The 14,486-nt window shown below is 38.7% G+C and overlaps 1 protein-coding gene across 9 annotated transcripts in view; it reads left to right on the plus strand.

Moving 5' to 3' along the window:
- Positions 1-14,486, plus strand: part of TANC2 (tetratricopeptide repeat, ankyrin repeat and coiled-coil containing 2) — a 364,118-nt gene that overhangs the window by 238,492 nt on the left and 111,140 nt on the right. For all 9 annotated transcript variants that reach the window (XM_075562035.1, XM_075562037.1, XM_075562040.1 and 6 more), the window contains one exon: positions 11,065-11,346. In XM_075562035.1, the coding sequence (XP_075418150.1) occupies positions 11,065-11,346 (282 nt within the window). The remainder of the gene's footprint in view (positions 1-11,064; positions 11,347-14,486) is intronic.

Below are 14,486 nucleotides of genomic sequence, written 5' to 3' on the forward strand. Positions count from 1 at the left end.
AAGGACTTACTATATGGAATATATTTTTAAAATCTTGAACAACCCCACAACAAGGAGACATTCAAATTTTAAAATGGGCAAAAAGACATTTCTGCAAAGAAGTTCTACAAATAACCAAAAAGCACATGAAACATGCTCAGTATCATTAGTCACTGGGAAAATGTAAATCAAAGCCACTATGAAATTGAATGAGAAACACATGCAGAGATACTACTTAACACCCACTAACATGACTATAATTTTAAAAGAAGAATAGGTATATACAAGGATGTACAGAAATCAGAGCCTTATATACAATTGGTGGGAATGTTAAATTATGCAACTCTTGTGAAAAAATTTTGTTTCCTCAAAAAATTACGCATGCAATTACCATATGTCCAAAAGAATTGAAATCAGGATCTCAAATGTTCGTTTCACATGTTTGCAAATATTTAGTTAATTCGCACTAAAAGTTGGAACCAACCCAAATATCAATCCTCAGGTGAACAGATAAACAAATTGTACATGCAAGAAAGTAAAAACGTATCACTATAAAATAATAGAAATATTTATTAAACAAACACTCCAAAATGTGAAGCTACTTGTTTCTTGACATCTGCTGCATCTTTACCAGTTCTACACTCTTCTGAAGATAGTGTTTCTATCTGTAACCTCTCCCTGAAAGAATTCTCTCCTCAATTTGGGCCATGTCAAATGACAGTTATGGCATCCTCGAGGGATGCAAATCCTGTTGCTTTTAAACATGCTTTGAGTCTTTGAGTTTAGAAATAAAAAGAAGTCAGTAGGGGCAAGATGATGCTGTAAGGAGGATGAGATAGGTTTCCGCGTTTTTAATTCATGAACCAGCTCTTGCTACCATCAAAAGAGCAGGTATATTATCATGATGAAAATAAAATTTTCTCAATACAACACTTCTGATCTTATTGGTGCAGTTTTCAATTTTTTAAAAACTTACTCTTAATAAGCCCCATGGTTATTCTGTGTCCTTCAATAAATTTACCAAGATAAACCCTTTGAGATCATTAAAAATAACACTAACATAAACTACTGAGTTGACCCCTCTATATTGAATTTAATTAACCCAGGACATCCTCCTCAAAAGCCAATGTTTTTTGTTTGTTTGTTTGGAATGAATGAATATGTTTTGTTTTATTTTATTTATTTTTAATAATTGAATCATTTTATTGGGGGCTTGTATAACTCTCATCACCATACATACATCCACTGGGTCAAGCACATTTGTATATTTGTTTTCATCATCATTGTCAAAACATTTGCTTTCTACTTGAGCCCTTGGTATCGGCTCCTCATTTTTTCATCTCCCTCCCCCCATGAGCCCCTGATAATTTATAAATTATTATTATTTTGTCATATCTTACACCATCTGACGTCTCCCTTTACCCACTTGTCTGCTGTCCATCCCCCAGGGAAGAGGTTCTATGTAGATCCTTGTAATCGGTTTCCCCTTTCTCCCTCACCTTCCCTCCACCCTCCCAGTATCGCTACTCTGACCACTCGTCCTGAAGGCTTCATCTGTCCTGAATTCCCTGTGTATCCAGTTCCTATCTGTACCAGTGTACATCCTTCAGTCTAGCCAGATTTGTAAGGTAGCATTGGGATCGTGATAGTTGGCGGGGGGCGGGGAGGAAACATTCAGGAACTAGTGGTAAATTGTATGTTTCATCATTGGTACACTATACCCTGACTGACTCATCTCCTCCCCCATGACCCTTTTGTAAGAGGATGTCCATTTACCCACAGATGGACCCTGGGTCCCCACTTGGCACTCCCCCTCATTCACAATGCTATGATTTTTTTGGTCTTTGATACCTGATCCCTTTGACGCCTCATGATCTCACAGGCTGGTGTGCTTCTTCCATGTGGGCTTTATTGTTTCTCAGTTAGATGGCCACTTGTTTATCTTCAAGCCTATAGGAGCCCAGACACTGTATTTTGTGATAGCTGGGCACCATCAGCTTTCTTCACCACATTTGCTTATACACCACTTTGTCTTCAGCGATCGTGTCAGCAAAGGCTGGTTGAAAAGCCACTGTTTTGATTGCACCTTTTTCTTTCTTTCTTTCTTTCTTTCTTTCTTTCTTTCTTTCTTTCTTTCTTTCTTTCTTTCTTTCTTTCTTTCTTTCTTTCTTTCTTTTTGAGGTGGGTGGGAAGGTACCCAGATCCTAGACTAAGACAAGTATAATACTGAGAGAACTTGTCTAACCACAGAGACATGTTTAACTACTTTTTGTTTGGAATAAACCCATGCATATATGAAGGGGAACTCGTGTAGCAATCCTGACCCTTGTGCATATATTATTTTCTGCCATAAAAAGTGATGAGGTACTGATACATGCCACAACATGGACGAACTTCCAAAACATTGTGCCAAATTAGAGAACCCAGACAAAAATAGGTTACCTATTTGTATGACTCCATTTTTATGAAATATTTCAAATTGGTTAATCCATAGAAAAAGCGAATTGTTGGTTGGCAGTGAATGAGGAGAGCGTGTCTAGGATGGAGAATAACTACGTAATGGATATGTGGTATTCTAGAGTGATAACAATATTGTGGAACCAAATAGTGGTGGTTGTACAACCTTATGAATATAGATAGTTAAAGCAACTGAATGATACACTTTCAAAATGGTTAAATTTATGGCAGGTGTAACCTCAATTTCAAAAACCTAAACCAAGTCTGACACACAGAAGGGACTGCAACATGACTTTCCTCTTCACGTTGCCCTCACTCTGCTTAAAACTATTCAACATTCTAGTTGCTCTCAGAGAGCTTAGAATCAGGCTGGAAAAACAAGATTTAAAAAGTCAATGGACAGTATAAGTTTTTGCAATTAATTAAGCAATAAATTCTTCGGTTTAAACCTAGTTTGGGAGTTCAGTCAATAGGAAAATTAATTATGGAAGATGTGGTAAAAGTGAAACATAAACTAGACTCAAGCACTGGATTGCAGCATGTGGAAGAAAGGAGCATTGAAGCCAGAGCGACAACGTGCACTGAGCACAGGGACTAGAATGGAGCGTAGGTTCTCAAGGTTCTCAGAGGAGTCTGCCTGTCTCCCTCATATGGGATGTGATGGTGAATCATGAGCGCTGGAGATGATCAAGTTCATTTATGTGACAGTTTTCATAACCTGTTAAGGACCTTAGATTTGATAGCAGAAAACTGAGTCACTGGCTTTACAAAAAGGGAATTGACATGATACAAATGATAGTAGTAAAGAATTGGTCTCATAGAAGTATGCAAAGTGGAGTGGCTAAGGCAGAAAAGGAAGTTAAGGAAGCAGAGCAGGAACATCAAGAACCCCTGAGCTAGAAGGGATCACAGGGAGTTAGCAGAAGGACTAATGCTGACAGATCTTTTATACACACACACAATATTTAAAGACAGACTGGAATTGCTAGGTCAAGTTTAGTTTTTAGTAAAACATCAGGAACTTTTCTTTTCAATCTTGAGATTTATATAGGTTCTGATTATGACAAAACATTTCCCTCATTTTCCCCTTATTTATTTTTTAAATCATTTTATTGGGGGCTCTTACAACTCTTATCACAATCCATACATACATCCCTTATGTCAAGAACATTTGTACATAATGTCATCATCATTTTCAAAACATTTTCTTTCTACTTGAACCCTTTGGTATCAGCTCATTTTACCCCTTCCCCATCCTCCTTCCCTCATGAACCCATGAACATTTATAAATTTTTTTCATGTCTTACACCAACAGCTCTCTCCCTTCACCTACTTTTCTGTTGTTTGTCCCCTTGGGAGGGGGATTATATGTAGATCATCGCGATCGGTCTCCCCTTTCCCCCCCTACCTTCCCCTTACCCTGGTATCGCTACTCATTATTGGCCCTGAGGGGTTTAGCTTTCCTGGATTCTCTGTGTTTCTAATTCTTATCTGTACTAGTGCACATACTCTGGTCCAGCTGGATTTGTAAGGTAGAATTGGGGTCATGATAATGGGAGGAAGCATGAAAGAACTAGAGGAAAGTTTTGTGTTTCATCAATGCTATACTGTACCCTGAATAACTCGTCACTTCCTTGTGACCCTTCTGTAAGGGATGTCCAATTGTCTATAGATATATAAAAATTCTGTTAATAAAACTCTGAAGTTCCCTTCTTCATTATTCATTCATACAACAAATATTTATTGAGCCTTTACTTTTGTCTCCTGATCTGTGCTAGGGACAGCTCTAGTTAAAGAGATAGAAATATGCATGTAAACAAAAAGATAAATAATATTGTCATTATTTTTGGTCAGTGAGCCGAAAGAGACATATAGGCTGTTGTCTTAGTCTGGGTTCTCTGGTAGAACAAAATCAATGAAGCATATACCAAAAAATAGAGTTTTGGTTGTTTTTTTTTAAGGAAATGGCTCACACAATTGTGGAGGCTGGCAAGCCCCAAATCCTTGGGTCAGTTGGCAGACTAGGAGTTTCTCCAGAGCCTAACAAAGCCAGAATCTGCCCTTCAGGTGACAGGGCTCATATTCTAAAACACTGGAGGTAAGAGGATGATGAAGTGAAAGAACTGAGAGAGCTTTTTCCAAACTTTCATACAAATGTATTAGATGGAGGCCACACCCCTAAGGAAAATTCACTGTCAACTGATTGGTTGCTCATATCAAATAATAATCAAAGAATAATATCTGCCAAATCTTTGAGAATCATGGCCTAGCTAAATTGGCATATAACCTTAACCATCACAGCTGCTAAAATAATAATAGTGGAGCATAGGGGAATTAACTTTTTTTTAAAGATCATTTTATTGGGGGCTCATACAGCTCTTATAACAATCCATACATCAATTGTATCAAGCATATTTGTGCATATGTTCCCATCATTATTTTCTAAACATTCACTTTCTATTTGAGCTCTTGGTATCAGCTCCTCTTTTTATCCTCCCACCCTCCTGACCCCTTAATAAATTATAAATTATTACACTGATGGCCGTCTCCCTTCCCCCATGGTTTCTTTTGTTTGCCCCCATCAGTGGGGTGGGGAGTGCAGAATCAACTTTTAAATGGGTATCAGGTTGCAATCACGAGGTGCCAAAGGGATCGGGTATAAGGCATCATCCAAAAAAAAAATTCCATAGTGAATGAAGGGGGAAGTGCAGAGTGGAGACCCAAAGCCCATTTGTCGGCCACTGGAGATCCCCTCACAGAGGGGCCTAAGGGAGGAGATGAGTCAGTCAGGGTGCGATGTAGCACTGATGAAGAATACAGCTTTCCCCTAGATCCTGGATGCTTCCTCGCCCCCAACTACCGTCATCCAAATTCTATCTTGCAAGACTGGATAGAGCAGAGGTTGTACACTGGTGCATATAGGAGCTGGAGGCACAGGGAATCCAGGGTGGATGATACCTTCAGGACCAGGGGTGTGAGGGGCAATACTGGGACAGTAGAGGGTGAGTGGGTTGGAAAGGGGGAACTGATTACAAGGATCTACAGGTGACCTCCTCCCTGGGGGACAGACAACAGAGAAGGGGGTGAAGGGAGATGCCGGATAGGGCAAGATATGACTAATAATCTATAAATTATCAAGGTTTCATAAGGGAGGGGAGAACGGGGAGGGGGGTGGAAAGAGGACCTGATGCAAAGGGCTTAAGTGGAGAGCAAATGCTTTGAAAATGATTAGGGCAAAAAATGTACAGATATGCTTTATGCAATTGATGTATGTATATGTATGGATTGTGATAAGAGTTGTATGAGCCCCTAATAAAATGTTTTTTTTTTAATGGGTATCAGGTTAGCTGCTGAGAAAGTAGCATTTAAATGGACATCTGAAGAATGGGGGAAAGCCTTCCATTGTAAAAGAAAGACTATTGCAAGTAGTCAGAACAGTAGCTGCTGGTCGGAAGAGTTGCTGGCAACAGAGAATCAGAGAGAAAGAGCTGAGAGATGAACAGCTGTGGTAGCCAGAGCATTCAGAGCCTGGAGAGCCATGAGAAAGAGTAGTTGTCACTGGACTCTTCCCACTTAGAACTGAGCCCACTCATGAGAGCTCCTTACAACCAAGCAGTTGTTAAGTGCCATTGAGTTGGCTATGACCCATAGCAACCCCACGCGTAGCACAAGGAAGCATGGCATGGTCCTACACCATCCTTAAAATTGTTCCTGTGCCTGAGCCCCTTGTTGTGGACTCAGTGTCAGTGTTCCTTATGGAGGGCCTTCCTCTCTTCTCTGACCCTGCACTTTACCAAGCAGGAGGCCGTTCTCCAGAACTGGTCTCTCTCGACAATATGTCTGAAGAATGTAAGACAAAGTCCTGCCATCGTTGCCTCTAAGGGCACTTGGACTATCTTTCTCCAAGACAGATTGGTTTGTACTTTCAATATTCTTCTCCAGCACCACAATTCAAATGCATTGATTCTTCTTCAGTCTTCCTTATTCTATCGCCAACTTAAACATGCATATGAGGCAGTGGAAAATACCATGGCTTGGGTCAGGCACACCTTCATCCCCAAAGTAACTTCCTTGCTTTCCAATACTCTTAAGAGGTCGTGTACAGCAGATTTACCTAAGGCAACAAAATCATTTGATCTCTAGACTGCTGCTTCCATGAGCATTTATTGTGGATCCACGCAAGACAGACTCCTTAACCAAGTCAACCTTTTCACCATTTATCATGATGTTTTACCTACTGGTCCAGTTGTGAGGATTTCAGTCTTTACATTGAGTAGTAATTCATACTTAGAACTGCAATCCTTGATCTTCATCAGCAAGTACTTCAAGTCCTCCTCTCTTTCAGCAAGCAAGTTTTTGTCATCTACATCCACGCAGGACTGTGTAGTGAATAGTAACACCTGTGAGGAAGTGCTCAAAAGAGTCAGCAATAAGGGCTAAAAGGGCTGCATTTGCTCAAAAGCAATATTCAGGGAAAAAAGCAAAAAAGCTGGGCAAATGGAAATACAGAACCCAGGATTAAAGTTAGGAGAGTGCTAACACTTAGAAGGTATTGCATCCAATGCCATGAAACAATCTTTGTATCAATTGTTGGGTGGGAAACCAATTTCTTTTGTAAATTTCCACCTAAACCACAATAAAATGTTCAAAAAGGAAACCAGTGGTGAGTTCCATGTAGAGAGTGATAATGTCTTTTTTTGCTATCAGATAGGCTCAGTACCAGCAGTGGTCATTGCAGTCCAAGACAGGGATTTTTACTACCTCTCTGTTTTTCCCACTTAGCTTACAGTTGCCTTACTCCTCTCAGATTGCCTTTTTCATGTGAGCGAATGTTTATAGTGACCCATGTCCATTTCTTTGCCCTGTATATAATGTAGAAGTAATTCTCAGTGACTTGTTTAGTCTTACACATATTTCTCATTTCAGTGGCTTACATAAAGTATAGGAACAAACAGCTCAGCAGTAACATGCTACACTGTGGTTCCTTGATTTTATAAAATTAATCCAGTGGGTTATTAGGTTGACATTTTTAATCTGTGCATACCTCTGATATATCTGAAGACCTAATCAGTTTCTCCTGGATTTTGGGATTTTGATTCTTGTTCTGATTTATAAGGGAAACACAACTTCCTAAAACAGAAAGGAAAGGAGAAAGACGATTGAACCTTTATGTAACAGAAAGTCAGAAAGCTCTTTCTGCCCAACGATAAATCCTTGAAATACTGAAAATTTGGTCATCCTTCATCCTTTAGACTTGAAACTGACTTCTTCCCCTTCTTAGTCCACTACATCCAATCTTTTCCCAGCTCTGACACATCTGTTCACCCTTTTCCATTTTTATTGGCAGGAATAATAAATCAGGCCATCAGGCTTCCCCAAGACTAATGAACTGAGTAGTCTGACTTCTTCCTGCTCCGTGCACCCTTCACTGGTTTTATGGAGTCCTATTTGTGCTGTAGTTAAATGCTCAGCTCCTAACTGAAATGTCAGAGGTTTGAATTCACTAACTGTTCTATAGGAGGAAAAACCTGGTGATCTACTCCCATAGAGATTACAGTCTGAGAAACCCCAACCCTATGGGGAAGTTGTACTCTGTCATACAGGATCGCTGTGAATCAGAAGCAGCTCGACCACATAAAACACATGACTGTAGTATCCACTTCAGTGGATTAGAGCCATGGAGGTGCAGTGGCTATGCACCTGGTTACTAATTGAAATGTAGAGAATTTCAACCCACCAGTTGCTCTGTGGGAGAAAGATGTGGCAGTGTGCTTTCATAACAATTATAGCCTTGGAAACTGTGATGTTCTGTTCTGTCCTACAAGTTTGATATGAGTCAGAATCAATTCAATGGCAATGAGTTTGGTTTTCAGATTTATTGCTTATAAAGGAAGTACAAACCAACTACTCAGCATGGCATTTAGGCTACTCTGGCAGGAGGACCGTACTTTATATATATCTATTTATATTTGTGTGTGTTTATGTATTTTGTGTTTAAATTTTTCTATAAGAATAAAAATAGGTGGTGGGAGGAGTGTCAAAAATAATAAAAACAGTTAAAATTCTACATTAGATAAGATTTTTTATTTTTAAATGGGAGAGAAGCACTCAGATTATATTATTTATATATACTTGTCTCTTTCAGTTACATAAAGCACAAAACAAACTCAGTGCTATCGAGTCACCTCTGACTCAGAGCAACCATATCGGACAAAGTAGAATTGACACTGTGGGTTTCCAAGGCTGTAACTCTTTAAGAAAGTAGAGAGCCTCATGTTTCTCCACATCCTTAAGGGACTGGTGGTTTTGAATAGCTGACCTTGAAGTTAGCAACCAGTGCGTAACCCACCATGCCACCAGGGCTGCTTCCTCAGTTAAATGCTATAACTTTCAGGTTAACAGTGAAGTTCTTTTTTACAAGGGCTCCTTGGAATGATTCTAACCATGGTCAAAACAAACAAGTGATTAAGCTTCGATTGAATGATACCAAAGTATTTGTTTTGACTCTGGCTATCATCTTTGTAAAAGGCCCTGTAAAGCACTCAACTGTTGACCCAGAAATCAGTGGTTTGAGCCAATGAACCATTCCATGAGAGAAAGATGTGTGACTGTTTTCTTCTCAATGCTGCAACCTTGGAAGGTATACGGCACATTCTGCTCTGTTCTAAGAGCCACTGTGAATTGGAATTGGCTTAGCGCCAACAGATTTTTTTGGGGGGGGTTTAGGTTTTTATAATCATTCCAGAATCAGTGATTTTGATGAAACATTTGCTGCTTTTGTCTGAGTTTTAAAAAACAGATTCTTTGGTTTTTTTAATGTAGCTAAAATTTGCATCAAAGAAACTTTAAGAATAGTTATCATTTAAAATATCATCAATCATGCTATTTCCTCACCGTATTTATTTCTGCAAGTACCTTCCTTATGCATATTTTAAGTATCAAGCATAAAAATACATTCTTTTTTGTTTTTTGTTTTGTTTTAAAATACATTCTTTTGTATATTATTACTATGTAAGTTTTTCTTTTTTTACATTTTCGACTCTGCACAATCTTTACCATGTTTTTCATTGTTATAACTATATTATTCTTGGTTAGTATACCATTATTAAGTATGAAAGGGGGCTTCAAAAGTGTGGAGAAAATGAGATTAAAAGATATTTCAAATTTTCCACAAACCTCTTCAAGTCTTTATGTGTTAAGTCATTCTCACTAAACTATCTATGGTACAAAGAATGTGTGTGTTCTTCTTTTGAATCATTAGAATAAATTTGCAGAAACCAAATGTTGAGGTCAAAGTGGCATTTGCTACATATTACTAGTTACTTTCCCAAAAATTGGACAAATTTACAATGGCATTAGTAATGACTGTGGATCTTTCCCAGAAATGTATATTGAATATTAACAATCAATATAAAATATATTCAACTACTTGGGTTTTATTTAATACAACAGTAAAATTGGATTATTTTCAAATACCAGTATATGATGTATGTTTACTAAAATGAAATTGCTATCTGTCTCAGATTTATGAAAATGAATTTTGACTATCTCAAGAATTTCACTCTTTAAAAAACCATGTAAATGGAATATCTCTGATTAACTATCAGAACTTCAATATAACTCTTAGTAAACAAAGTGAGTAAGATTTCTTATAGGATATATCAAACTAATTCTGGAAATTGTTTTTGAAGCTACATTTTTCAAAATTTCTTGAAAAAATATTAACAATAGGAGACTTAGAATCATAATCTGAGGTTGACTGATAAAGTAGAACAAGCTAGCAGACTCAATAAAAATAAAAGTAAGCATTTCAGATTAGTAAAGAATTCAGATTCCCAATGGACAATTTTTAGGCTCAAAAGTTAAAGTACTAGAGGGAAAAATTAGTTAATTGGAATCGGAAAGGCCTTTTTGTAGTGCCTCTGGGTAAACTTGAATTTTCAACCTTTCAATTAGCTGCTGAGTGCATTGGCCATTTGCCCTTAGTGCATCCTATAATTAAATTACATAGACACAGGGAGAAATCTTGGAGGAGGGGGGGAAAGCAATGATGATTCATCTTTATGGCACATGTATAAAAGCCAAAAATAATTTTGGTAATAGGCATGAGTACAAATCCTACAAGAACAAAGACATCAGATGGACGTTGTTTTTTGCTGTGTTGACTGTTAAACATGTTGGAGACATTTGAAACCAGTAGCGCTCTTCAAGGTTTTGCTGCCCCTAATAATGGACAATAAAATAAACCTGTCATCATGAACTGATGACATTACATTGCTTTCTGCAGAATTGATAGCCAACTGATGCATCCTGGTATGACCATACTGTGTTGGTTGTTAAATATTGAAATATGTTCTTCCTGCTTGGGAAAGGGCTACTACTGTATGCTATCTAACTGCCCTGCCACCAGTAGGCTTGTCCTCCGGAACTCCACCCTGGTTCTAACTCAGCTGCAATGGCTTTTCTTTGTAGAACCAAAAGTCAGAGTATCACTGTTTTCTGAATAAACCCAGAATATCATTAGACTGTAATTTTAATAGTCTCTTAAACTAAAACTTTTTTTTAAATTATTTCTCTCAATATTAATTGTTTGACTTGAGTTCTTTGTTCTCTTTTTGTCCCATTCAGTTCATTTTGCACCTTACAGGCCTCCAGATATCTCCCTGAAGCCTCTGCTCTTTGAAGTGCCCAGCATCACTACTGAGTCTGTGTTTGTTGGCCGGGATTGGGTTTTCCACGAAATAGATGCTCAACTGCAAAGTTCAAATGCCAGCGTGAACCAAGGAGTAGTGATTGTGGGAAATATTGGGTTTGGCAAAACTGCCATCATCTCCAGACTGGTGGCCCTCAGCTGCCATGGCACGCGGATGAGGCAGATCGCCTCAGACAGCCCACATGCCTCCCCCAAACGTACGTATTCCTTTTGAAAGACACCCTTGCTTCGTTGCTCTGACATGTTTCCTGACATTTATATTGGATCACATGTTCTTTTATGTCCAGATGTGCAAAACCTGACTTGTATGTGAGAACAATTAATTCAGAGAGAAATAAAGCAATATTCTGTTCACGTTTAATCCCCATATCCAGCAGTCACCTAAGTGGGACTGAAAACACTTTTCCTCAGAAGATAAAATATCTGACTCTTCTCTGCTGGCAGTACCCTTTGGGTAATGAAATGACTCCAGCAGTTGCCTGTGGAGCCGTTTGCATCCATCGCAGGCAGCTTCCGCTCAGCCTGTGCCTGTTCTCCGTGCGCGCTGGCACAATCTGTTTGCAGCCGTCATTTCCTTGATATTGACGTCAGTGTTGTACTGCTTGGGGTTGGGCTTCAGTTGTGCCCTTGAAGGGTTTCTTCTGCCTTCTTGTGAAAGGTGCTGACCTCTCCTCTACTCATGCTTCTTTCATCACTAACAGGGCATCGTGTTTCTTTGTTTAAAAGACATCCATGTAGTACTTCCTATGTGCCAGACACCCTCTTAAGTTCTTTATGAATATTCATTCATCCAATCCACATACATCTCAGTGAAGTGTAGTTCATATTATCATTATTTCACAGATAAGGAAATAGTAAGCCTCCTAAGAATCATACTCCATAAATCCTGAAAGTAGAAATCAAGCCCAAGCTGCCTGGTTTCAGAGGCTAGTTTTATTGTCTTATGTATTTTGCTGTACTACCACTCCCTGTTGGTGGAACTCACTCGATCTAGGAGATCAAATTAAATATTTAGATGCACTGTGTATGTCTACAGACCAAGTATATCTGTTTTCTATGAGGTATAAGAGAACTAAAACTGAAACTAATGTTTTGCTTGTCCAAATCAATAATATATCCTAACACAAATTTTTAGACATTAACCATGAGAAATGATTTGTTTGAGATCTTAATATTGACAGAGTTTAGCCAATACTAGAAATGTAATAAAAACTCAACCAAATACCTTCCAAACAACTTGACTTCTTATTAAAATTAATTAGCCATCTTATGTGATTAAGAAGCAGATTGCCTCTCCTAAGCATGAATATCAAACATGTGGAAGTAAAACCAGTTTTCTCATTTTCTAGGAAGTTAATTGGTTAGGCCAATTTACTTGTGTGCCCCAGGGTATGGTAAAGATGGTCTGGAATAATTGCTGGTCTTAAGTAATTTCATAGTTTGAAAATAAAACATTTAAAGGTAGATTAACATAATGTCCTGGAAATCAAGTGCCAAGTGTTTGAGCTCTAACACTCAAATTGCCTGTCCTTGGTGACCTTCAGAAATTTACTTTAATTCTTTATAGCATAGTTTTCACACATGTAAAATGAAAATTTGGATTAGCTGATATTGTGCTAAAAATTCTGTGATTCTATAATATATCTCCATAGTTACTTTCCACACCTATTCCAAGAGCGCTTGAATATGATATCAAGCCACTTCTTATCTGTGTATTTCAAGGGGTTAGCTATTTGAGTGTGTCAGAAAGAAAACCAGATAACAAGTAGTCTGACTTCTCTGTATATTACTGTTGCAGATAACAGAATGGTAAAATCATGCATGACAGAGGATAAACCCCAAGGGCAAGAAGAGCTGCTTTCTCAGCAAAAGTACCAGGGGTCCCCTAAGGGAACCTGGGAGAGAGTTAATAGAAAATAGCCCAAATACTCCCCAAAGTAGCCGTTCTCTGAAAGCAGTAGATTAAGTTGTTCTCTAATGCCCACTGCCTCTCATCTACTGAGAATCTCTGAAAACCCTGGTCCACTCTCCCCCACTCTCCCTTGATGAAATGAGTCCATCATTGAAACTATCTTTAGAAAGATATCAGGGGAGTTAAGTACATGATTATGTATTTATCAGAATTAAGAACAGGCAGCTGCCAAATACAAAATAATTTTTGTTGTAATCTGTTGGTGTTCAAACTACATTCTACCTGGCCATCTTAATAGAACTTTTAAAAGGGTCAAAATTAAGTAAAACTGATATAATGTCAATGATTAGGGGGGAGCATCTAATTATAAGAGCTGATACCAGAAATTCTGTCAGCCACAGAATCTTTTTCATTAATAATATGATACCTGTAATATCAAGGGTTATCTTAATTTTTTTTTTGTTTTAGCTTATTTGACTTTCAACTTGATAGGTATATTAGGAGTCCCACTGGTATTCTTAACCCTCAGTGATACCAATGATAGAATTTTTAGTAAAAATGGAAACAAATTGGAAATTACTGTGCCTCCCAACTTTTATCTCTGCATCGTCTGCCGGCTTCCTTCTGTCTCTGCCGCCTCCACAGTGAGCAGTGCTGCTGTGGAAGAGGTGAGCGGTCGAGCCTGCAACACTGAGCTGCCTGGCTCTCTCCTTCCCCCACAGACACTCAGCCCCCAGCCCACCCCCTCCTCGTCACTTCCCTGTCAAGGCAGACACTAGCCTGTCATCCTGCTCTCCACCTACACCCTTCCCAAAACCTGACTCCTTCATCAGTCTCCTCCACCACCCACCCAACCCAACCCCCCCAGCACACACACAAAGTACAAAAAACATTTTGTGAAAATAGACCTGTTGTGTAATGCAGGCATTGTTGCATTAACCACAAATAACTCAGTACAGTGCTTAGGGAAGCTCTGTATAATACAAGATAGAAGACTCTATTGTTTTTCTATTACTAAGAGTCTCAATATAGTTAGTATTTGGATTTGACATTTCCCAACAGCTGCCATTTCCCAAACAGCTGTCAAGTAAATAGCCCCTCCCCTGCCTACTCTGCTCATTTCACACGTTTGTTTTGCCAGTTTTTTGATGTGCACAGTGACTGCTACCTACTTATTAACTTTCATTTCTACTGTTCTTTTAGTATCCGACAGAATGTAAGACAATCTGACAAAAAGGGCACCCCCTAGAGATTAGCTCAGAGACAGAAAGTATTCGGACAATAATTACCCACAAAAATCAAATACCAGAAAAGAGGGAGCACGTGGAGGGAAGGACTGAATACCAGAAATAATGTAGTGACAGCCAATCACCACAGTCTAATTTTAGAAGATTCTCCACTGAAAGTAACCCTGTACCATTTGCA

This window comes from Tenrec ecaudatus, chromosome 10 (genome assembly GCF_050624435.1).
Source record: "Tenrec ecaudatus isolate mTenEca1 chromosome 10, mTenEca1.hap1, whole genome shotgun sequence".
NCBI lineage: Eukaryota > Metazoa > Chordata > Mammalia > Afrosoricida > Tenrecidae > Tenrec > Tenrec ecaudatus.